The sequence below is a fragment of the Erithacus rubecula genome (assembly GCF_903797595.1).
Source record: "Erithacus rubecula genome assembly, chromosome: 10".
Taxonomy (NCBI): domain Eukaryota; kingdom Metazoa; phylum Chordata; class Aves; order Passeriformes; family Muscicapidae; genus Erithacus; species Erithacus rubecula.
In genome coordinates, this window is record NC_136662.1 from 28,029,779 (window position 1) to 28,055,273 (window position 25,495).

Sequence of the window (25,495 nt, forward strand, 5' to 3'; positions counted from 1 at the left end):
GGATTTGGGATGCATGTGCCTAGGGAGGAGCAGGGGACACAAGAGGAGCAAAAACAGGAGTAGGAAGGGTGGGGAGGAAAAATCCCTGCACCAGCAGAGCTTCCAGGCAGCACTGGATAAACCCCCTTTGGTGTTGCCTGCCAAAAGAACAGAAACCACTCCTGGTTTGTATTTCAAAGTCCTCATTTATTTCTGACATGAAATTTGGACCCATAGCTGAGCAACAAAGGCAGAGAATAGTAACAGGAGGAATCTGAAGTGGAAAAAAATCTGGGATCCCTGCCCCTACCCCATCCTGTTCTTCCACCAGCTCCCAAACCTTCTAATTCTCAGCTGCATCCCCCTGCTTTTAGAGCCCTTCCAGACTCACCCATTTTTCTGTAGCTGTGCCAGACCCAGGGTGTGTGTTGGCTGCAAGGCCAAGCCTCATCTTGGCCATCTGGCTGCTCTGGAACTGCCTCCCCAGCCTTGGCGCCTCGTTAGCCTGAGACAGGTCACACTTAGTTTGATTGTGACGAAATGACAGTGGAATGGCCTTCCTTCAACTACAAGGGTGACCCACAGAAGTGTGTTATCCCCACCCTCTGGAGGTCAGGGTGCTGCTGTGGCAGTGGAAAGCCTTTTTGTGTGCCAAGAGGTAGAGTTGGATGCCGGGAGCTGCTGTGTCTGTGTCTCTGTGCCTGCCAAAGGGATGGCATCATGGGGCTGTCTGGCAGAGACCACGCTGGGACACATTAACTTCTCATGGCTCCCAGCACGATGAGACCTGGCTGAGCAGATGCTCTAGTGGGAAAGAACGGGATTTATCATGTTAGCCAAGATTTTCTTCCAGTTACAGACCATGTTTTCAGGGAGGAGCACTGGATGGGAGGCAGTAGGAGCTACAGATTATTGACCAGTGGGATCCAGAGAGCCTTGCTGCTGGTAACTTTCATCTTTCCTCCTGCCTGCCCTTAATGTGAGAGGACATTAAAATCTGCTATCACTATTTGGAGAATGGAAAGAGACTCTAAAAGTTGCCAGACCGAGTCTCCAGATAATGGGAATGCAATGTCTTTTTGGGCTGGAGGTGGGGGGAGATGGTGCATAACATTTGCTCAGAAGTGTGTGAAAAATTCAGGCTGGGGCAAGGTGTTTGGTTCCAAGGACCATCACCATGTTTTGTCTGGCTCCTGTCTTCAGACCAGAGGTGCCAAGGCATGGACAGGTCCAATGTGTACATCAGCCTTTTGCCTGGTAATGTGGACATTCGAGGCTGGTGCACCCTGTGTCTCTGTGCTGAGACCTACTTTTTCTGTGTGTGAATGGGGAGGTCAAGTCCAAATCTTTCTGTGAGCAGTGGGATAATTTCTAAATTGCAGTGGTGAAAATAAAACCCCACCACTCACATTTCTGAGCAGTCCTATCCTATATTGCAAAGGCATGGCAAGAGTTTCTTGCCACTGCCTCCAACAGCGTCCGCAGGGATCAATGCTGTCCCAGTCCCTCCTCCCTGCCATGAATGGGAAGTGCTCAGCAGAGCAGTCCTGAACTGGTTGCTATGGAAGTGCCTGGGAATGATGGAGATGTCCCCTAAGTAATTTTTCACTTAATTTGATTTATGAGGAAGAAGAAACTTTCCCACATTCATTTTTGCAGAAAGGCAGAGTCACTGGCTGTCGTTGCCAGCTGCAGTGCTGGTGAACCCATGTTCACAACGTGTTTGGGTCTTGCACCCTCTTCTTCCAAAAGCAAAAACAGGGGGAGCCCAACCATCTGAACATCACTCTCCAGTGGTGGGAAGGCCCTGCAAAGGAGATGTGAGCCAGTGGGCTCTGCTGTTGCTGTCATAAGCAAAATCCATCCTAAAGCAAATCTTCCTCTGGCTGGCTGAGCTGTCAGGGTGGGGCTTTGAAAGCCGAAGGTAACCAAAACTGCAGTCATTTAGGTATTAAATTCTTCCCATAAGTAAAATCTTGCCATATTCATGGGTCCAAGTTAAAATTGCTCCTAAGAAAGCTTGTGAAGAGCAGAAGAGGTGGGGGCTTTGGCCGCAGAAGGACTGGCCTGTGCCTGTTGGCGTGGGTGAGCACTTTTGTGAGGAACTTTGCCTCCCCAGCAGTGACCTAAATTCATGTCTGAACTTCTTCAGCACGTGTGAAGACCGAAGCAGGTGGGAGACGGTGCCCTATCTTACACTTGAACAGGAAAGCTAACTAGCAGCAACTGACGTGCTACGAGGGGAGCAGGACCACAAGGACCTTCCCTTCTTCACCTCCCCACAGCTGAGGAGCGCTGCCAGCCCCGCTGGGCACTGGGATTCGCTGGGATTCACTGGGACGGCAGCTGGGGCCGGTCAGCCCATCGCTCCGTGTGCCGGAGGCGGCGGGCGTCACCTCGGGTGGCTGCGTGGGGACACCGAAGGCCTCGCCGGGCTCAGGGAGCCAGGGGTAATTCAATTAGGTTGTACTGTACATAGCCCTCGTTAGACAAGTCCCTTTGGGAGAGAGAGTAGATAATAATGACACTTAAGATGGGCTCGGAGGTGGCCGGTTCAACGTTGCCCTTGGAGGTCTCACTCGCCTTCTGGCCCACGAGGCTGGGCCGTGCCAGGCGGCTCAGCAGAGCGCGCCGGCCTCGGGCTGGGCTGCGGGCTCCTCTCCTCAAAGACACGTGAAAAGCCCCTTCCCCGGAGCCCCGCCGGCTGGGGACACGCTGTGCTAGCGGCAATGGTGACTACACCTCCGTGCTGACGGCCCGCGGGTTCGGGAAGCTGTCGCGGAGGAGGCCGCGGCGGCTCAGCGTGTAGCTTTGCAGGGCGGCCATGCCGAGGGGCGGCCCCATCTCCTTGTAGCACGCGGGGCTGTAGGCGACCCGCTCGCCCCCGTTGCGCACCATGTCGGCAGTCCGGATGTAAAACGGGGAGCCGTACGGGGAGCAGCTCGGGCAGTAGCTGTGAGCCCCGTGCTGGTTGAGCTCGCCGGGCGGCGGCGCGGGGCTGCCCTGCCCGTCCACCATGCGGGAGCTGCAGGCGTTGCACATGACCAGGTGCGAGTGCGTGGGCAGGTCGGGCTCTTCCTCTTCCTCCTCCTCCTCCTCCTCCTCCTCCTCTTCCTCATTGGAGTCATTTTTCTTGCAGCAGTAGTACTGCGGGAAAGGGAAGGGGTTGTATAAAGGGAAGCCGGTGGGATAGCCCTGCCACATCCCCGCTCCCCTCGTCCCCCCGCCAGGGAAAGACTCGGGGCCTCTTGCTGATCTGCTCCATCATTCCTGGGTCCCGTGAAGTGGCAGAAGCCAGACAAAACCTGGACCTGAGCATGCTGCTGGGGAACTCACCCTCATCCATCCCCCTGTGGGGTTTGCAAGGGGAAGGTATTTCACCCTGCCGGCTGAAAACTGCTCCAAGTAAGCGCTGCGCTTTTCATCACACGGGCATTGCTGCATGGCACAGACTTCACATTAACTTTTAAAGAGCAGGAGGTTGTAGCTGGCCGTTGTTGAAAGCCTCCTCGGTTGATTTACAAGGGGGGAAAATATTATATAAAAATCTCCATTTGCTATTGCAAACCCAGCCAAGCCTGCACCTCAGTCGGTAAGTGCTGCAGAGCCTCAGGGCAGTACCCCCCACACCTCGGGGAGGGAAGGACAGAACTGCAGCACCTGGGGAATAGGAGGTTTCAACTCCTTGCCATCACAGGCAAAAAAAAAAAAAAAAAAAAAAAAAAAGCAAGCTCATCTTGACCCTTCATGAGGCAGCACCTTGGGCTGGGGAGCACAGAATCTAAAATATCCTGAGTTGGCCCTGCACAGGACAGCCCAAAAATCTTACCATGTGCCTGAGAGCATTGTCCAAGCACTTCTTAAGCTCTGGGAGGCTTGGGGCCATGACCACTGCCCTGGGGAGCCCATTGCAGGGCAAGGTGGGGCTGGCAAGGCAGAGCACACTCACCTGTAGCCTACAGTAGCAGAGCACAGCAATGATGCACAGTAGGATCACCGTAGCTAGGATTCCCCCGGTGATAACAACAGTTCCTGCTGTCATCCGACCGATTCTCCATCAAACTCTGGAAGGCAGGGACACAAAACTCACCTTCCCTGGTTTTGTCATCACATCATGGATGTGCTGCTCAAAAGCCATCCCAAAATACTGCATTCGTCCCCAGCTGGAAAAGTATTATCCAATATTATCCTTCTCTTCTCCCTCTTAGTGAGAGGACACCTAAGATGCAGCATCACATCCCGTCACTGTTATTGCTGCTCTGGCTTGGGGTCTTTGTCACCCCATAGCCCACTGGCAAAACCTCACCCTTACTGAGCCAAAAGTGGTGATTTCCACCCTCCTGGCAGAAAATCCAGTTTCTGCTTCAAAATGCAGGAACAAACCCGGGCTTTCACAGCAAAGCCAAAGGGGAGCCTTTGAACTCCACAACAGTCTGAGCCCAAAAATTGCACCCCAGCTGCTTGTAAGTCTGGCTCTTACCCAGACTAAGCAGCCCCCACCCCCATCCCTGTGCCGTGGCACCCAGGGGATACTCACGTTCAGTGACGGAGGCGTTGGACCTGGAAGAAGTGGAGGGAGAGGTTAGACATGGCCTGACAGCACCCCTTGCACCTGCCTGCCTTTCCCCATTTCCCAAGAATTTGCCAAGATTTGGGATCTGTGGGAAGCCCTGCTTCACCCCTGTGCCATTTTCTCTAATTTGAAGCAGAGAAAGGAGGTATTTCCCAAACTCAGAGCAATGCTCTACAGGAACAGGATGCAGACCTGGCTTAGTCAGCACTTGGCCTTTTCCACTTCAAAATTTATTACAAGTAAGGCAGATGCATCATTTCCTGATGTTTTTAGGTGCCGCTGGGAAATGAAGTCTCTCTTTCATCCCCTCCAGGACAGGTGAGGCCCAGCATCCCCCCACCACCCCACAGACACTTACCCAGAAAAGGACAGGCAGGATGTCACAGTCACACTGGCCCTGGGACGGATGGTGGGGACAGGCAGCACCACATTGCCACGGGAAGACTCAGCAGCCCTGGGAGGGAGAACATGGAGAAAAAAATCCACCATCAGCTCATCCTCCTTCCCAAAGGGGCTGCCCAGTATCCATCCCCACCAATGCTACCTCTGTCACTGCAGTGGGGCCAAATAAATTGCTTTTTTTAGGGAGACTGTCAGGAAAGGTGGGTGCTGCAAAGGTGTGTAAAGCAAACTGCCAGGAAAGGATGATCCTGTGCCCCAAATCTGCCATTTCACCAAAACTGAGGACACCTCTTGTACCAAGAAATGGGTGCAGCCATCGCCCCTCCCATCACCTCCCATTGCCCCGGCAATGCCCAGCGCAGCCGCATTTCATTATTGGCCCCCGTGTCCCTCTGTGCCTCATCCAGAGCAGGAATAATTGATAGAGCCCAAGTGCCAGCCCAGTGCAGCTTAGGAGATCTAATTACCCACTCACCACGCGGCCCTAATTAACGGAGAGAGGTGGCAGCTTCCAGGCGAGACCTTCCCAACTCTGCCCTGGCCCCTCTCTGCTGCACGTCCCAGCAGGCACAGTATGAAACCTTCCTCCCCAAAAATCACCCACCCTCCTCTCTCTGCTGTGGTCGTTTGCACATCCTGCCTTCCACAAATTGATTTTCAGCTCATGGGAAGTTCCTGTAGGAAGCCAAAAGGAGGGCACGCATTGGATTTCCTCCTTGAGCCGCTCTCACACACGAAACAAAGGGAAAAAAAAAAAACCAAAGGAATCAATATGTCCATAACCCAGCTAATATCTCCATCCATCAGGAGACCCAGCACAGAGCTAATAATAGAGACCAACACACTCAGCTCCCTCTCCCTGTTACCAAACTGTTCCCTGAACCACTGCCAGGAGTGTGAAGGGACACGCAGGGAGCCTTTGGTGTGGTTTTCACCTCCCCAGGTGCCTTCCTTGATGGGGAAAAGGTGACAGTGGCTGGCTGAAAATGGCAAACACTGACCTTTGATGACCCCAGGAGGGACATGCCGCAAGCTGGGCGGTGATGGATGGTGCAGGCGGCTGTTCACGTCCAGAAAACTTCGTTTCATGGGAGCTGTGATTTGATTTAGAGCTTAGAGAGCAACATCCAATTAGCCTGAGGACTGGAGTGAGCAGGCAGCCCTGGAGAATGACCCTGGGAGAGGAGGGACTAGCCTTGGGGATCTTGTGCTCACCTCGGAGACCTGAGTGTCTCAGAGGATGGTTGGGCTTCTACACGCCCCATCTCTGGTATTCCCATTTCTGGGAATGCTGGGATCAGCATTTCACTAGCCCTGCTTAGGAACTGGGCTCTTCCTTATTGGAATGGTGAATGCTAAACAAAGGCAAAAATGAAAATGAAGCACAAGAGAAGTGCTGCCTTTCCTCTTCTCTTTGGAGGGGGTGTTTTTCAGAAGGAGGAATTTCCTGCCCTTCTCTCCTTCCCCAAACCTAGCCCACCATGGGCCCAGAAGTTCATTTTCTACCAAGTTTGTGCCTTATAAAATAGCCTTATCTAGTCCACAGCTCTTTACTGCATGGAAAAAGGGAATGTAACACCTCCCATGGAAGGAGCAAGAGCTGTAGTCTCAGGAATAACAGGGATTTTGGGAATGGCAATTTAATATGTCCATAAACAACTACAGCAGCCTTTTTTATACCTCTGCCACCAGGAATCAGCCCATCCCAATTTTCCATCCACCCTTCCCAAACACATCCCAGCCTGCTGGGAAAGGAGCATTTTGGCTCCACTGGCTCAGCTCCACACAGCCCCACCACTCCATCCCAACAAAGAGCCATACATTTTTATGGATCCTTTAAAATCCTGGGCAGCACTATGAGCTGAGCTGTCACAGAGGGGGACAGGACACAGAGGCATCCCAGGGGATGGATCCAACTGGACAAATCAAATTCTCCAAGGCACAGCCCCATTTCTCATTCTGGCTTAAAAGGGCAATTGAGGGCAGTTTAAGTATTTAAATATTCCAGGTCGAGTAGATGCCTTGGCACTCGCTGGTCACCCACTCTGGGGTGGCTCAGAAGAGGCAACAACCCAAGGGTGGCCGCAGGGACCCTTTAGCACACAAATAATCTGAATAATGAATAATTATATGAACAGGGCTGCGTTCCCTCCCTGCCTTTCAGGGATCGAGCAGAGCAGTGACACTCAGCAGAGTGGGGACACTCAGCAGAGTGGGGACACTCAGCAGAGTGGGGACACTCGGCACAGCAGTGACACTCAGCAGAGCAGTGTCGCTCGCAGAGTGGGACACTCAGAGCAGTGTCACTCAGCAGAGCAGTGACACTCGGCAGAATGGTGACACTAGGCAGAGCAGTGACACTCAGCAGAGTGACTCGGTGTCATTCTGTCCCCGGTGGGTCGGGAGTGGGAGGATGGTGGCTCCGGGGCTTTCTCAAACTCCTCCGGGCAGAGCCGCTTGCTGCAGATATACATTTTCTTTAACGTTGCCCCACGGCGCAAAGTTACGACCTAATAAGTGACTCTGGGAACCAGCGGCATCTCATACTTCTATATTTATTTTCCTCCGATGACGTCCATAGCAGATCTGCACGGTTCGCAAGTCGGTGGCGAGGTTTTTGCCAGCCACCAGCCCTCCCAGCCCGGCTGAGACACTCCCGTCCTCCCTCACCCGCCGTGTCCCCACAGCCTGGAGCTCATTCCTGTCCCCCGACAGGGTCAAACACACACCAGAGCTCGGGAGCAGCTTTAGGCTGGGGCAGGGCGTGGCTGTACACCGAGAGCATCATGCCGAACCTTGCCACGAGTTCTGCCCCGAACCAGGCTCTGCTCTCCTGGTTTTGCTCTGCAGCTCACGGGATAATTCAATGAAATGTCTGCCTGGTAAATTAGCCCGGCCGCTGCCTCACCAGAGTCATCTCCCAGGGCCTAATTGGAAAAAACCAGCATCAGGGGCTGCCTTTTCAAAACAGATTATGGCAGCAAACAACAGGGCAGCTCCCAGGCAGCTGTGACCTGCCCCGTGGCGAGATTCAGGGGAATCAACCCTCTGCTGCAAACCCCCAGCCATGGGGCAGGATGGGTGCTCAGGCAAGGCTGGGGTCCCCCAAGCTCCCTGTGTGTCAGGTGCTCTGTGCTGCAAAGCACGAGGGGCCGAACCACGGCACAGGGGGCAGAGCCAAGGAGACCCCACCACACAAACGAGCTGAGCTGGATGAAATGTTACCCAGAGCAATGGCACTGTGGGATGGAGCTGGCAGCCCCCCAGTAGCCTCCCTCTGGTCACAGTGCTCGCCCCCAGGCTTCCTGCCCAGGTGGCAAAACCCTGGCTGGACCTGCTGCTGGTTCTGCTGGAGTTATACTGGAGTCTGGACCAATCTACAGACAGAAATCACAGCAGCACTCGGGAAAACTTTTATTTCTGCCTGCTGCAGAGAGCTCCAAATAAGGTTTTTCCCAGCAGAAAGGGTGTTTTGTGTGACTCATTTCCTCCCCCAGGCTTTTTCCTGCTGTGATGCCTTTGGTGCCTTAAGGCACGTGGGGGTTTCCCAGCAGTTTTGCTGAAGCCAACACCCTGCACCTGGCTACCACAAGGGCAGCCAGGTCACAGAGGTGACACTGTCCCCCAGCTGAAGCTCCAGTGAGTCACAGTCAGTCAACAAAACCAAAAATTCTGTGTCCTGCTGCAAGTCTGCCCTTGCTCTCCCTCCACCACCTGGACCAGCTCCCCAAGGCTCCCCACTGCCTCTTCCCAGCCCAGTGATGGGAAAGACAAAATACCAACAAGGATGTGAAAACAGCTCTCTTCTTGCCAAAGCTTTCTGTAAAAGGCAAGGTATTAATCACAAAAAAGAATCAGTGGTGGCAGCTGCCAGCCATACCCCAACTCCCAGGTGGGCATGAGGGGCTGCTCTCCTGCTGTAGCACTGTGCTCCTGACCCACTGAGCTCAGGAGATCTCTTCTCCTGGCCATCAAAAACCTCCTTCTTGCCCACCCAGGTTCACTACCTCCCACACCACGCCTCATCCTGCCCATCCACCCCATCTCCAGGGTGGGAGCCTTGGAGAACTTCCCTGCCAAGCAATTTGTCTTTACAGCCACAAAGTACCAAGCACGCCCCTCCAATCTCTGTCCAGGTGTGTGAAGCCCTGGCACATCCTGGGACCAGCTGGCACATCTGTATTCCTCTCCCTGGGAGACCTAGCACTTCTCAGACTTCTGGAGGAAGGGCAGCTTTGCAGGGTGGGACTTCTCAGGCACAGATTATCCTGGTATCTTGTTACTTGGGCATCTCATCTGCCCTTTATCTCCTTAACCGACTATTCAGATCCCATCCTGCCCGCCTGTGTGGATTAACTGCAGCCATGGATATGATGGAGTGACACAGAAGGGACTGTCACCCCACCCTGTCCCCAAAAGCACATACACACACACCAAACCCCGTGGGCTCAGCCAGGGCTAGACCCAGATCAAGGCAAGTCTCTACATAATTACAACCCCATTTGCACTCTTCCTCATTGCTCCTGCTCATTTAAGCCTGGGCATCTTAAAACCCAGGGCAGGAGAACGGCAGCTCCCTCCTCACCCCCCGCACGCCTCCTACCCGCTGTGTGTGCTCAGCCGGCTCCCAGTCGGCCCCGCCCGGGAGCCAGGGCGGGTGGATGCAGTCCCAGGAAGGTGGTGAAAGCCCCGGACACAGGGAAGGCAGGGGTGGGAATGCAGGGTGGGGATATCCTGGGCCTGATCCACATGGCTCATGTCCCGCCGCTGTGCCCAGGGCTCCTGCCGGGGCAGCTCCTGGCAAAAGCCCCGTGTGGCCAAGGCCAGGAACGTGTGCCGGGGAGCCGCTCCGCCGTGCTCCCAAAATAACCCGGGACAAAACCGGCGGCAGGAAGCCAAGTCACACAGAGAAAGGCTTTTGAGATTATCCTGCACGTCAGATCCCCAGGAGAGCCAGCCAGTACCTGGCCAGCATCCCTGCTTCAGGCACTGTCCCTCCCAGCACCCACACATCCCCATGAGGACCAGCTGCAGCAGCCAGGAGTGGAGCAAGCCAGGATGCTGGGTGTGTCCCAGGTGAGATTAACTCTTGCCAAAAAGCTGGAGAATTTTCCCACACAGGTGTGCTGAAGGCTTGGGACCTTGCCTGTGGCCACAGCCTGAGGAGAGCCAGAGCCCAGGCTGGACCTGCCATACTGTGGAACCCTGGAGAGCACAGACTGGAGAGCAAGGACCTGGATCTAATTTCCACCCCATGCTGCCCCTGTCCCAATGGGTGCTTACGATGTCCAGCAAAAGACACGGATCCTTGTGAGATTGGAATGGGTCAGGAAAGGTTATTTGCTTCTACCCTTGGAATTGCTGATTTGCACCTTGTACTGCTGTAGGTATCCCACAACTGATTTAACCCCATGGCAAGGCACCAACACAGCACAGGTATTCCCCAGCATCAGCCAGCATTCCCAGCACTCGCCCCAGACTCTCCCCAGCAGTGGGATGGAGCCAGCCTCCCATCAAGGATGCTCCACTGTTCATTCCCAGCCTGGTCTCTCCAGCACTCTCATTGCTTCAGGATGAAACCTTCAACTCCTCACACCATGGGCTCTTCCTGTCAGGGCAAGGACATGAAGACCTGAGCCGAATCCCTCCATTCCCTGGGGGCTGCAAACACACTCTGTGGATATATGATCTTCTCCCTGGTTTGATTTTCTTGCTCCTCCCCCATAGGAAGGTGCATGCTCTGCTCTCCAGTGAGGCTAATTGCACTGGGACTAAGTGACACAAATGCATCTTCATCCCAGGCACCCAGTGGAAGAGGAGGACCAATCCCAGAAGCATTGTTCAGAGAAATCCTACACAGAATCCTCAACAAGATCCAAATGAGCAGAGTAGTGAGTTTCCCTCCAAAGTCTTTTTTTCATTAAGCCAGTTTCTCAGCAGCTGTCTGTGAAACAAAACTCAGGACAGCTTCTCCAAGGCACCATTTCACCATCACCCTTCTTGCCCTGGACATCAATGCCATCTCACTCTTCCCACCTCATTTCCACCATTCCCATGAAAATTCTTTCCCCAGTTTCCCAGTTCCCACACTGCTCTGCCCTTGCTTCCCTATCCCAGTCCCTCCCAGCCTGACACATGAAACACAACTTGTGCAAAACCTTTCCATGCAGCAGCAAGCTCTGCTCCTGAAAGCAAAGCCCAGGGGAAAAGCTCTGAATGAGGCTGGAGCCTCTGTAATCCCATCAGATGCAGTCCCCCTGGCACAGCACACCGGGGCAGATCTGTTGTGCCACAGCATCACCCAATTTACGTGTTTTGCTAAAATAAAACACAAATTCTCTGTCTCACCCCCTGGGTTTAACCCATGCCCTACTGCAACCTGGGGACTGGTGGCTGAAACTGTGACAGGTGTTTGAAGGGTGCTGCTCCTCAGCATGGGATGTTCCCCTGTGTCCTGCCAGCATCTGCCCTGCTGCCTGCAAGTGTGCCAGCTAGACAGCCACTGTGGAGTGATTCAGTTAACAAAGACATCATCAGGGGTAATTGCACTGTTTACCAGTCAAGAGGAAAGAAGGGAGAGGAGCCTTGTGTTTGCCCATAAGGTGAGGGGCCACCATCACCCCTCTTGATTTAGGAGATATTTTAATCCCATTTACATTACAGTTAGGAAAACCATTTGGATGCCTATTGGTGATCCACTGCACTTTCCCTTTCACATTTTGTTGCTTGCCTCATATTCATCTCCATCCAGCCATGGGGCCAGCTGAAATCTCTCCCAGCTGCCTACCAGATCCAGGTAAGGGTTATCAGGTAATGACCATCGGCATTTCTAACAAACCAGGTACGTCTGTGCCCACTTTCAGCTGGGCAGGTGCCAGGGAACAGACAACCCCCCAGATCACAGCTCCTCCAACAAAAAACCCAATCCTAGGGCTGGTTGTAGTTTAATCCTGCTCTCACAGTAGCTAATCTGCATGGTGCTTGGGAAATATCTTCTTTTCCAAGGGAAAGGGAGATGGAGGGTGCCAGCCCCAGGAGGAGGGCGCAGGGAAGGGCAGCCTCTTCCTCCGCATGATGCAAGACCTGCTGCTCGGCCTGCCAGCATCCCCCCGGCATGTTCACTTGGAGTAGAAACAGAGATTTATTTTAATGACTCATTAAAGCCTAATTGCATTCAGGCAGCAATACAGAGAGAGGAGCCTCCCACGTGCACCAGTACTACAGTGGGGAGGGCTCTCGGAGCCTCCCCGAAAGCGCAAGGCAGACAGACTGTCTCTTTTTAGTGGGGCCAGACATCAGGGCCAGCTGCTGGCTCTGGAAGTGTGGCTTTGTGAGCAGGATCCAAAAAACAACCCAGAAAACTCTCTGATCTTCTCTTCATTTGCCTTTGTCTGCCTGATGTGGCAGCTGCCACCAGCTGCTCACCCCTGAGTTCCAGGGAGGAGACGTGACCTGCCATCTCCAGGGCTCTGGGTGACCATTCCCTAGCCCTGGGGACACAAGTGTTTGTAATTTCCCCCTGGGCTTCCAAGGACCCCATAGCAGGGATCTGCACGGGAGCCACCCCAGGTCACCCTGGCAGAGAGCTGGGCATGACACATGGATGAGCTGCTCCTCCCATCCTCAGGGCACCACGAAGTGGCCGTGCTAAAAAACAGCCCAAACCCCACCCCTGGCCATCCAGGGAAACCCTTGCCACTGACACCATCCATGAGGAGCCCACATACCTCATGCCTCCCAGTGGGATGCAGACCCAGTGACAGCCACACCACCCATGGGAATAGGAGCTTACAGCCACTCTGACCTGCAGAGATCCCCATCCTCAAGACACATTATGGGAAGCAAGCCCCTCCTGCCCTTCTCACCAGAGCGAGACACTCACATTACCAACAATGTTGCCAAGGGTGTGCTGTGGGAGGACAGCCCATCTGGAGACAGACACCCCATGGGATGGACAGGGTTACCCTGCCACAGCTCTGCTTTCCAAACCACCAGGAATCCATCTCTCAGAGACGGCCCATCCATGGGGATCCTGGACCACAGCCCCATGGCTGCACACACCAGGGAAAGCTGGAGCCACACATTGCTCCAGGGGCAAATGCAGGGCACAGCACCTGACCCAAACCCCACTGTTTGTGGTAAATCCAAGTGGAGTCATTCCAGGATCAGGTCCAGAACCAGCTTTTCCATAAAGCTATGAGGAAGGCTCACCTGCAGTTGCTTTACAGGACTACTCACACCCCTTTCACCCACTGCATCCTGGCCAGAGCAAGGAGGCGCTATGCAACCGGGCACAGGCAGAGATAAACTCTTTGCTGGGTTTCAGACCAGCTATTTTTTTCCTCTCGTTGATTTATCACACAGCAGGGCTACAGACTCATGCATCACTCAGGATGCTCCACCTCCTGCAGCCCCATCAGGCCAGGAGCGGGGCCGGCCGGGGTGGTCACGCACACACGCGCCCAGTGAGAAGGAAAACCCAACGTGAAGTCTCTGAATGTCTCCTGCAAATGAAGTGTGAAACTCGCTTTCAAGAAAACAAGGGTAACAGAGCCACGATAAATATTTCATCCTGGTGGGAAAGCAGCGACAGGGAAGGTTAGGAGGGCAGAGATGCCAGGAGGGATAGGGGGCAGCAGGGATGGAGGATGGAGGGGGAGAAGGTAGAGGCAGCCAGGGCAGGGAACAAAAGCAACACCACAGCCTGACCTTATTTCTGTTTGCCACTTGCCATGGGGACTATTGGATTGGAGGCACAACCACAACGTAGTTCCCAGAAACAGGAGCATATCTTGTGTTCCTGTTTGTGCCCATGGCTAAGTTGGGTGATCCTGCACTAGCTGGGAACAGCTCAACCAATGCTCCATCCTAAATCTTCCCAGTAGTCACACACAGCTCTCCTGTTAGTCCTTGCACCCAAAATGCCCCGTACAAAATGGCTGGAGGATGCTCTGCATTTCTCCACAGAGGAGGGTTTGCTGAGTGGAAAATCCTTCACACCTGATTTCCACTCTGCAAAGGCTCTTTTGGGCTGGAGCAGTGCAGGGCTGAGCTGCCTCTCCTAAGCAGGTCTCTGGAGCTGGCTGTCCTCATGTCTGTGTTCAGGTTGAAATCCTGCACTTTGGAAAGGGATAAAGATTTCACATCCCAGCAGAGATGGTGCTGGAATAAGATTGGACTCACTGATCTGATGTTCACCATCACATCAAGAATGGCAGCCTACTGATGCTCTGCCCTCTCAGATTTTCAACAGGTGAAAAAGTCCTTCCTAGGAAAAACCTTTTCTCCTAATCCCTGGCAAAGCCCGGGTTTGAACCCTTTGGATTCTACAGGAATGATGCTGAATGCCAACCCGCAGCCTCAGTACACACAGTATCCCTCAAACAGCATCACAGGGAATTCTGAGGCTTAGGCAAACGAGGCAAAGCTGGGGAAGGGGACAAAAACAGCCCCAGAAACACAAAGCCTCCATCGGGGTGGAATATTCCACCACCCCTTAGAAAATCTCTCTGCTGGAGACACAATCAATAGTACACAAATGAAATACAGCTGAAAACACTAAATGTTTCCACATGCCATTTTGGAGGGAATAAAATCCTCCAGGATAACCTTAAGAGAAAACAAAAGCCAGGCAAATAGCTCAAGCACAGGTCTCCTTTAATTACTGCAGCCCTGTGAGAGATAAAACAGAGATGCTTCAGAATAAACAAAAGGATTTGATTTCTTCCACTTCAGCAAAGGCAGCCACCATTTCTGTGGAGAGGTTTGGTGATGAGGCTGGGGATTTGATAGGCTGACGTGTCCTTGATAAATGGCAAAGCTTTGGGCCCCAGGAGAGGGAGCAGAAGACTAAGCCTCTGGCTTGAGACTTCCAAAACTTCAAGTGACTGCAAAGAAGTAGGTTTAGAGACGGGAAAACTCTGTCCTACCCACCCAAGGTGCCACCAGAGCTCACGGGAAGCGAACAAACTCAGCACAGAGCTAAGACAGACCACACAAGCCATAGAAAACGAGTCGGGAGCTTGTAGGGCACCGCAACCGCGGAGCTTCGCCCAGACGAAGCTGTGGCGCAGGGACTCGGCGCAGCCGCGGGATGCAGGGAGCAGGATGATGCTGCGAGCATCCCACCGCAGCATCCCAGCCCGTTGTGCTCGCCGTCCCCCACCACTTCCCCCTTCCCATGGCAGCCCCAACCCCTGCCAGAGCCTTTCCCTGGCCCCGAGGCCCCGGAGAGCCGCGGAGCGGGGGAGGCTCGATGCCCGAGCCCTACCTGTGCGCCCGGGCCGGGAGGGAGCGGGCGGCGGCGGGTCCGGAGCGCGGCGGCAGCGGCTGGGGCGGGGAGAGGCCGGGATGGCGGGGGAGGGCCGGAGGAAGAGGAGGAGGGCAAGAGCAACAACAGCGGGAATAATAAATAACGGGAAGAAGAATAATCACCGGAGAGCGGAGCGGGAGCGCCCAGGCGGGTCTGGCCGCGGGGGAGGAGTTTTCCGGGGCCGGAGCTGCCGCCGCCAGCACCGCCCCTGGCCCCGGCCCCACGGCAGGGGAAAGAGGAGGACACCCACTCAGCACACACTAAGCCTAGTCCTCTCCCGGGGAGCACACACTGGCAGCACCCCCGAACTCTTGGGTACCTTCAGGCGACTCCCAAAGCCAAGCCCTGCAGCACCCCAGTCACTGTCAAACCTGCAACATTCCCATACCCAGGTCCTGCAGCACCCCAGACACCCCAAAGCCACTCTTGCAGTGCCCTGAGCACCTCCATCCCCGACAGCGTTTCCTGATGTCACCACTGCCTCGGCCCCATGCTGGTGTCCACAGGCTCTGGCTTGATCCATTCACCATGTCCCAGCTACTCATAGTCCTCCCCCTCTGCAAGCAACCATCAGAAAAACCATCACACACCACTGCCACAGGGATGAGCCAGGCCCAGGGGATGCCAAGCCTGTCCACCATTTTTTAGACAGAACCACGTCCCCTCCCCACTACTCCTTGTAAAACACATCTCTCTGAGCAGACACTGGCTCCCCAGTGCGAGGCTGGAGCCCTGCTGGCTTTGCTGCAAGCTCAGCCCATTGCTGGGTGCCCCAAGCCCATGCTGACACCGGGAGGCATAAAAGGTATCGTCCCCAGCAAGAGTTTCCAGCTGCTGGGAAGATTTGAAGCTCCAAAAGCAAGAGTTTAAGCTGGAGAAGGTACAGTTTGCAGTGGGCATCGCCTTTGGAAGCAGAGAGCTGCTCACTGCTGCGGGCTGTGATAAAGATAATTGAATCTCATGCCTTGCACCACAAGCTGACCGCTGCGAGTATGAGGATTACTGTGCCAGGAGAACATGTGTTTGCCTGTTTCTCTCTGATTTTGTTCTCAACAGGGCAAAAAAGCCACGGCCAGGCAGTGCAGCTCGGTGGGATCAATGCAGAACCTCTGCTACGGCGAGGCAGTCAAACTCTCCTGCGCTTCAGTTTCTAAGGACAAGATACCGCTGATACTTTTCATCCCTGCAGAGCAAGCTATAAAGCTGGGCAGAAAACACCACTCACCTTCTCCTCCGTCACCTTGCCGTCCGTCAGGGCATCCCGTCGGGCGGGGATTGCTCTCCCCGTTCCTCCAGCCCAGCCCTTGCAGCTGCTCACTGCCGGTGCCAGGAGCCCGACCCGCCGATTTCTCGCCGGGATCCAGCGGCAGAGCTGAGCCGGGAGGAAATAAGCGCTCGTTTGGATGCAAATGGCTCTGCGCCTTTAGCGAAAGGGCAGGATGAATTATGAAATGCAAAGGCGAGATAAGTGGATCCTGCCACAGCACTTACCCTCGGTGCTGCAGGATCCAGGCGCCTGCTGCCGTGGGATGAAGGGCACAAACACCTGCACTCAGCCCGGCCAGGGACAGCCTCCCTATTCCCCTGCCGATAGGGGAATCCACATCATCCACTCCCGCACATCAGAGGGCTGGCGAACACAGAGGAGCACTGGGCGAGAGAAACCAGCACACGGAGCATTTCTGTGCATTTTCCCGTTAGCTGGGCTTCAGAGCTGCTGGAGGGGTGGGAATTAGAGACATCCAGACAAGCACGGAGGAGGAGGAGGCCAGGACAAGTGACAAAGTCATTTCCTGGGCTGCTCTGGGCAGGATGCAAGGAGGTGATGACAGCCCAGGATGCAGGGAGAGCCACTTCTCCCCTCGGCAAGCACTGCCAGGGCCATGGGAGGCATTATTACAGCTAATTCAGGAACTGAGATTTCGCTGTTTCCATGGATGGACAGGGAAAATAGTTTCTTTCAGATTAAGGAGCCACTTGGCTTAGACAGAGCTGAGATTGCCCAGATCCAGCTGATGCTCCTCCATCACCCCTGTGGCTCTGGCCCAAAGCAGGCAGGCGCTGCAGGAGATCACAACAAAGCCAATGTGAAGCAGCATCGCTCCAGCGAGCAGGTTATCAGCTCGCCTGATTCCAATGCTGGTCTCATTTTTTTCCCCCTCAAGCTGTCTTTCCTATTGTTGTTTCATTATTTTTTAAAGCAATGCATGGGTGACCAAACAGAACAGAGAAGGTGGGATTCCCACTTTATGGTGGCTGGGTAAATCAGAAACAGGAGTGGCAGATGCTTTGCAATGGGGAAGAAAATGAAAGCTGAAGTTTTGGTTTTCAGTTGATGTGGTTTTAAATAAAACACAGCATTTGGGAGGCTCAGCTGCCGTGTTCAGAGTGTTTGAGGTTAGCACTACTGGCAAATCAAGGAGCAGTTTGATACAGTGTACTTATCAAGTTGTAATTTGTTTTGAGGCAAGAGTAACACAAAGCACCTGCAAAGCATCCTGCCTTGTTGGCATCTTGGGATTAGCTGCTGCCAAACAGCTCAGCCTGCCCAGGCCCAGGTACACAGGTACCCTGGCAATAGAGGATGATGAGAGCAAGACTCTCACCCTCTGCATCCCTCAGATGTTGCAGTTCACGCACCTACAATTGACTTTAAAGCTCGTGTTACAGCTAATCCCATATCAGCATAGGAAGTTCTTGTGGGTTTTATAACATTCCACCTTTCCTGTGCTGGAAAAGATTTCACTGACTAATTAAAAAAATAAAAACTAAAAAACCCCAAACTTCTGGTTCCTTCTGGGTTTTTCTCTGTTGTAAAAAAAAAAAATCTACACCTCCAGACTTCTCTTTCCACAATGATACTTCACAGCCTTATTCATGAGGTGAATATTCAGGTAAATAACTCAGCGAGTTCTTTGTTTAGGTGCTTCTTCCACGATATCTGCATGTGCAAACATGGTGAAATGCCCAGGTATGTGCACAGAGCCCCAGCCCTGCCATGGTGCCCTTGCCTTGGTGCACCTCACCCCCTGCACTCCAGCACATCAATCATTTCCTTCCTGTCCAGACCAGAATTTCCACCAGCCCAAAACGCTGATGCTGAAGGATGCTCAGGAGCTGAACCTGCAGCTGCTGGCAGGAGAATTTATTTCCTTCTGTGCTAGATCTTGCTTTTATTTTTATTTTAGCAGAGGCCAAGACTGCTGTATCAATCAGAAAAAGCCTGACAGTGCCAAATTCTGTCTTCACCTGCAAGTAGCCTGCTCATCACAGGTTTCAAGCTCTCTGGTTGCCTTGTGCACTCAACAACAGGGCTACCAGGCTGAAAATGGGGGATTAACATCTGGAAAGGTCCTTGGGAATCAGAGCATGTTTCTGTGTCTCTGGTTGGAGGTGGGTGTATGCATAGGTTGCAGTGTCTCAGTACTGTCCTGTGATACCCTCACCGGATCTTCATCCCTCTCATCCCCATCCAGGTACATATGGCCAGAGCCTCCCTAGCCTGCCTGCTCCCTGGGGAGAGCTAATGCACAGCTTCCCCCTGCACAGCACATTTCCCATGCCAGATGTGCATTCATTAGTCATCATGCACCTCGATGGGTTCGCTTTTGCCTGCACAAACACTGAAAAATGAGCCCAGCCACACAAGGAATATTCAGCAGCAGCTGCCCAGCAGCCCTGACATCTCCATTATGTGAGGGATGTGCCCATCCTGCAGTCCAGGGATCACACATTCCAGTGTCACAGGAAGGTCTCTGTGCAGCTACACTGCCCCCCAAATCTGATGTGTTTAGGGGACTGCAGAGACCCCCTCCCATCCTAGTGGGCTGGGGGAGAGATGTGCTGTGACACCTGCACACTCACTGAATAGGGCAGATGGTTGTTTTCCCCCAGGAGCTGGTTGAGGGAGGGTGCATTGCCCAAAAGAGAATCTTTCTCCATCTCTGCAGCTATCTAGGAACTCCAGCCTGGGTGTCGAGGACCAGGCTGTCCACACTGCACAGGGACACACAGGGCTGCCCATCTGTGCTGGAGGAGAGACAGAATGAGCCTTGGCTAATACTGTTAGCCAAGAGTTATGCTTTCTCCTTCCCAAAGATAAATATCATTAAAGCTCAGGCCTGAGTATTTCACATCCAGAGCTGCAATGATGTTCCCCCTGGGTAGGGGTTTACAGCTTTGGGCTGTGATTAGGCAGCAGGGTTGTATTAACCCCTCACACTCCCAGAGCAGCAGCAAGATGAAGGAGGAGCAAGAGCTGCTTCCCTCTTTCAGCTGGCTCACTCTCCCTATCCCAGGGCATGGGAAGAAGTTCAAAAGTCCAGGGGGATCAAGGGACAGGGTTTAAAGCTATGGAGGGCAAATCCAAGTAGCCCATGGGTATTTTACCTGTGTGCTCCTAGACCCTGCCAGGAGCTAAGGATGCACTTTACCTTACCTTGAGATAGTTCAGATGTGGGGAAAATATCCCATATTACATTTTGGACTGTTCAGTCTAAAACTGGGATGTTTGCCTTGAACATCCCTCCAGGTTCATCCATCCCATGAGACACAGAGTGAGCCACACACAGGGAACAGGCTCCATCTCATGGAGTCTAGGCAAGTTTGGGATAAAAAAGCAGGAAGGGACAGCACCACCAGCTGTATCCACTGGCACAGCTACAAGAATGGTGTGCCCAGCAAGGAGATTTTACCCTGCTCCAGGGCTCCCCTGGTAGGGGGAGATGGGCTGTGGGGGGTGATGCTGGTTGGTTCTCACAAGAGCCAAGGATTTCCTTGGTGCATCGATTGCTGAGGGGTCTCTGTGCCTGCCAAGCCACAGTACTGCTGGTTTTGGCAGAGGCCCATCAGTCACTGTGGGCACAGCCACAGCACTGGGTTAGGAGGGAAAACATACCCAGTGGGATTTGTGGTTCATGTGGCTCCAGGCAGGGCCAGCAGCAGGCACAGGGAAAAGCCCATCCCAGCCCCAAAGGGGGAGTTTGGGTGATGCTTAGCAGAGTGGGAAGGGCAGACAGAGCAGAAGATTTAACTCCTTACAGCTGAGTGTGACCTTACCATGCATACACCCACACCTCTCCAGGCTCATGGTGACACAAGCTCCAGGATTTGGTTGGAGTATCCTCCAGGGATCATCCACGGGTTATCCACATGTCAGGCCAGCACAGGGCAAACACACAGGGAAGAAGTCAGGCTCATATATAGGCAAGAATCTTCAGGAGCCATCAGTGAGGAGCAAGGGGTGCAGCAGTGCTACCCAACCCAAATCAGAACCCCTAAATCCCACCACAGGGCAGGGCTAAGACTTCCACTGGAACATTTTCTCTTCTCTTTCTTTAGGAGCAGAGGCCTCTCCAACCTTCCTGGCTAGACAGGAGCCTTTCAAAGTCACACTCTGGCCATCATCAAGACAGCAGTGCCTGCCCAAACCCTGGCACTGGATGCTCCTGGCTCTACCCTCCTTCAGCATGGCTGAGAGGGAGATCAGGGAAAATTGAGGTATTTGCCCATTGACTACCCAGAGAGCCCCCAGTAGCCTGTAGGGCTCTGTCTCTCTGTATTCCCACCTTCCCTGCCCTTCCTCATGTTCTTGTCACATGTCAGCTCCTTTCCAGCTAACTGCAAGCACATGGGCAGTCAGAGTTTTGAAAACTCTGTGAACGAGGAGAGCAATGATGAGCCGGGCTGGTCCTATGGGCCTGGGAATCCAGGGTGCTACTCACGGGGCGGGACGGGGATGAGCGGCAGCCCCTTCCCCTGGCGCTGCCGAGCCGCGCAGCCCAGTTTGTGAGGCTGGGGGGGACGCTCGGCCCCGGGTTCTGGTCCGTCAGCTTCCCTTCCCGCAGCGCCCTGCTCCGGCCGCGCTGCCTCCCGCCGCATGCGGCAGCGGGGAGGGATGCCCGGCTCCGCACGCAGCCCGGCCGCGGCCACACGTGTGCGGCCCCGGGTCACCCAACTGCGGCTGAGGCTGCAGCGCCCAAAGCTTCCCCAGCACCTTCAGTGCCTGGGGAGCGCCTCTCACCGCCACCCAGCTCCTCTCCATCCCCTCCCAAAGCGGCCAGGCCACCAAAAGGAGCTGGTCTCAGACTTCCTGCAGCCCCTCCCTGCGTCTGGAAGTGCTGGGGAGAGCAGAGGCCCCTAAAGCATCCCTGCTCCCCGGCCCCTGCTCGCTCCAGCACAGCCCAGACTTGTCCTCATTTCAGGCTGGGCAAACGGCAGCCCGGCCCCAGAGGTAGTGAGATGAAGACAAACCTCTTAATGGAGCTTGACAGCAGTGGGATTAAAAGCACAAGTGAGATTGCAACCCCTCTGCAATCAGCTTCTGCCCTGGAAGAGCTGAATCAGAACAGAAACCTCCTGGCAGCAGGGATGGGGAGCCCGCTCACACAGGGTGAGGGCAGCAGGAGCCAGTGGGAGCCTCATCCATCCCAATCCTCATTTGCCCTGCCAACTCATTGTCAGTAGGAAGGAGCCAATCTTCCCCTCCTGCAGCAGCACCAGGAAAGGGTTTCACTAGCAGCAGTCCCAATTCCAGCTGGTCCTAAACTTTGGATGCAGAACAGCTCACATCATCTGCCCCCCTTCTTCTTGCTGCCTATGAGGACGTCAAAACGTTCCACAGCATCCACAAGGAGCTCCCTGCTTTCTCCCTCTCCTTTGAATGCTGTGCTTGGAATGGTGTCACTGACACTGGAAATGACGTGAGCAGCTAGGTCCAAGATGGAGAGAAGATGGGAGAACTCGCCTGGATGCAAGGGGTGCTCAGGAGTTCACTCACAGCCCAGTTTCTGTGGGACAAGGTGCACACAGGTCCTTGCAGCCAGCACCAAGCCCCAGAGCACAGCCCTAGTTCAACCAAAAGGCAGCACTGACCCATTTCCCAGCCGAGGGATGCTCCAGCAGAATTGCTGCCCCACGTTTCCTTCACATTCCTTCTTGCCAGCAGGAATATCTTGGCATTTCCCCTGAAGTCACCCAAACAGGCCTCTGCAGAGATGCAGTGCTGGCCAGCCTGCATGAGCCGTCCCAGGGATGTCCTCCAAAAGGCACAAACTGTGCCCATCTCTGCTCATCTGAAACCCTGCAGCCAGAGGCTGCTCTCCTGCCTGGCAGTTATTTTCTCCCAGCAAAGTGCAAGGAAACCCAGGGCTTTTTACTGCAAGAAAAAGGGATCCACTCCAGGGACCAGTGGGAAGAGCTGATGGGTCTTGGCACAGCGCTCAGGCTGAAAAGCTCCAGCTCCAGACCTTATTTTGCAGTGACCTGTACTAAGATTTGGTTTTTTCCCTTTTTCTTGCCAAATGGAAAGAATAAAAAAGCCATCCAGGTTAGAGGGAAGAAAAGCATTTACGTACGGGTCAAGTGAAACAATCTGATGCAGGGTTGAATGCACTTTTATCCTCCCCAAACAAGGAAAAGATTCAATTTCCCTCTCAAAAAAACCCCAACTAAAAATAAAAACATTTTTAGGGTTGGAAGCACTCAATTTTGGTTTTCAAGCCCAAATGATTTTCTTAACTGAACCTCACGTTGCAAAACACGGTGTGACTCAAAAGTGCAGAGAGGTGGGGAGGGATGGGCTGAGGAATCTGGGAAGTGTCACCCTTGCTGAGATGGCACAGCCACAGTGACCACAGGGCCAGCCCAGGACCACCCGTGAGTGCAGCCTGGGAACCCAGAGGAGGGAGGGAGGGAGGTGTTTGGCCACCTCTGCAGCACTTTGCTCATGCAAAGTGAGCTGTCACTTCCCATCCTCCTTGCCAGCCAAATCCTTCCTGACATCCCGTTTAAAACTCAAAGTACCCAATTACCACTGCAGCCAGGAGAAACTCTTCCACAAACACACCTCCCAACACAAAATCCTTGCCCAGAGCACTGCTCCCCACCCTTCCCAGACCCACCCACATGCCAGGAGTACCGGGGTCCTTCTTGAGGTGGTGCAGGTGTGGCTCTGCTCTCAGGTGCATGGCCCCAGCACGTTTGCATGAGCCACCACGTTTCCAGCAGCTGCTTCCCACCAGCCCAGCAGGGGCAGAGCCACCTGCCCCAGCTGCATCCACCTGCCAGGGCTGACCCCAGACCCCTCCCGTCCCCAAGTCCATTAGCAAATCTCTGGAGCACACACCTTGCTGGTGTTTTGCTTAACCCTGGCTTTTAGGGAGAGCTGCAGAGCTACGTTGCCTTTCAATTTTTAATTTCCTCTAAACAGTTTGGTCCTCTCCCCAGGGATTCTGAGTCGATCACCTCTGCTGGCAGCACAGCTGCCCTACAGCTGTGGGGAAGAGGGAAATCAAGGGCAAAGGAGGGGGAAGCAACTCCACCCCAAGCTCCTTTGGAGGAGCAGGACTCCTTTATATGCACCCTGGGATGAGGGGCATCCACACCAGGCTCCCCAGTGCCCCATGGAGATGCTCCACAAGGAGCAGGGGGGGGATGACTCCAGATCCCTCCAGACACCTGCAGGGACTGGGTTGTTGCAGAGCAGTGCCCTCTTCCTTCCATCAGACACCTCTGTGGGTCTAAGTTCCCCCAAAACTGTCAAGAAGGTTTATCCCAGTGCCTGGCACAGCCACTTCTCCTTCCCCACCACCTGGCACTGGCTCAATAGCAAGGACACATACAGCATCACTTTCTAGTCCCTGAGGCGTCTGTTTTTTCCACTGCCTTAGGCAACAAATGTACAAACAGGGACCTGCTGGGCATGAGGAATGTGAGCTGAACTGCTCTGGGAAGGGAAATGCCATCACAGAGCTGGGAAGAGTAGCTCAGATCACGCTGGAGCAGGGCAGCAGCTCCATGGGTTTTCTGTCCCTCAGGTGCTGGGGGGGGTTCAGGCTCAGGGTTAAGGTTCAGTTCTTCACCTTTTATCTTGATTGAAAGTGCATGGAAAACTAACCAAGCACTTACAGGCAACACAGGAATGGCAAAACCTCAAATAAAAAAGGAATCCTAATAGTTCAGCATGAGGTAAGGTACATGGAATAGCAGCAAGGCACCTTCAGCTGGTACCCAGGGTGCAGAATGAGTGATGTGCCCCGAATATGCTCCCTCCACACCCAAACTGGCAGGTTTGGGAGTTCCCAAATCGAGGGGATATTGTTTATCATTTGCTGGTTCCCTCCCACAAATTTGCTGCTACCTTTCTGCACACATGTAAGCTCCCAGTATCCACACAGCACCTTCCAGACCCCATAGCATCTCCCCACTCCCAATTTCTTTGAACAGCAGTGGGACCCATCCCCAAAGCTCCCAGTTAGATGCCCACACAGCCTGGGAGCCTGCTGCACCCCACTCTGGGACAGAGGCAGCTCCTGCTGGGCACGGGACCTGTCTGCTGAGCAGGATGATCTTCAGCTCCTCATCTCCCTCACCCTGCCAAGCCCTCAGCAGAGTCTGAGGCTGCAGGGAGCTGAGCTGCTGAGCACTGGCCTCGGCTGCCACCTAGCAGTGACCTGGCAGCAGCAGGACACGCTGACAGCTCTTCCAAGTTCAGGCCCTGCTGCAGCCCAGGGAGCAGTAAAAGAGGATCTGGGCACCTTCTCAGGACACCCCACCTTGGCCCCAGCTGTCACCTCCCTGAAACCAAACGGGGGCTCTGCAGCAGAGGGTGAGCTCTGAGCAAGATCAGTTTGGTTACAGTGATGGATGACAAAAATGTGCAAGGGACTGCCCCAACCCAAATGTGGCACCAGAGAAGTCAGGAAACCTCTGAACCTCCCCACAGGGTTGGACAGCCCCCACTCTTTAATATTCCCTTTCCACCTCCTTCATTAGCTTTCCCAGCAGCTGCTTTCTAACCAGCACAGGTTTTTTGGTTTTCAGCTGTTTCACATCCCAAACAACCCTTAAACGCTGAAATTAAAAAATAAATAAATAAAAAGTTTAAGAATAATACAATAGTTTGTGTTCAAAGAGAGCTTTAAAGATCAGCTAGTCCAATCCACAAACATCTTATGCTGGGTTTTTATCCATGCCAGAATTACTGCTAGTATAACTCAGCTTTTCTTGGTGGTTTGCAGGGGAAGATACCTCTGGCATGGTGGGCACAGAATGGCCCTTGAAGGCCTGAAGATGTGAGGAACACTCCAGGCAAGCAGCTCCAGAAAATCAGCTGGATGCCAGCATTCCTAACCAGGGCACTTCTGTTTCCACAGCTTTTCTCTGCATTAATACTCATTAGGATCACTTGTCATAGTCAAGGAGCTACACAAACACAGTCAAGCTTCAGG

The 25,495-nt window shown here is 53.8% G+C and overlaps 1 protein-coding gene across 2 annotated transcripts; it reads right to left on the reverse strand.

Annotated features, from left to right (window-relative positions):
• Positions 1 to 165: 165 nt before the first annotated feature.
• On the reverse strand, positions 166 to 5,016 carry FAM163A (family with sequence similarity 163 member A). Of its 2 annotated transcripts, XM_079314395.1 has the most exons (4): positions 4,911 to 5,016; positions 4,517 to 4,539; positions 3,929 to 4,043; positions 166 to 3,126 (listed from the first exon to the last, which is right to left on the reverse strand). In XM_079314395.1, exons 3-4 carry the CDS (start codon positions 4,019 to 4,021, stop codon positions 2,716 to 2,718), a joined length of 504 nt encoding a protein of 167 aa, XP_079170521.1. In that variant the 5' UTR covers positions 4,022 to 4,043; positions 4,517 to 4,539; positions 4,911 to 5,016; the 3' UTR covers positions 166 to 2,715. The 2 variants fall into 2 exon arrangements, with proteins under 2 accessions (XP_079170521.1, XP_079170522.1); XM_079314396.1 differs by lacking the exons at positions 4,517 to 4,539; positions 4,911 to 5,016 and having other exon boundaries at positions 3,929 to 4,077.
• Between the last annotated feature and the right edge of the window lie 20,479 nt (positions 5,017 to 25,495).

What these genes read in the sequence shown, in the direction of transcription:
- FAM163A (XM_079314395.1), bottom strand. Translation starts at nt 4,021, where the DNA reads ATGACAGCAGGAACTGTTGTTATCACCGGGGGAATCCTAGCTACGGTG. An exon ending in TCTGCTACTGTAGGCTACAG is followed by an intron (nt 3,127 to 3,928) that starts GTGAGTGTGCTC and finishes CCTTTCCCGCAG; the next exon opens with TACTACTGCTGCAAGAAAAA.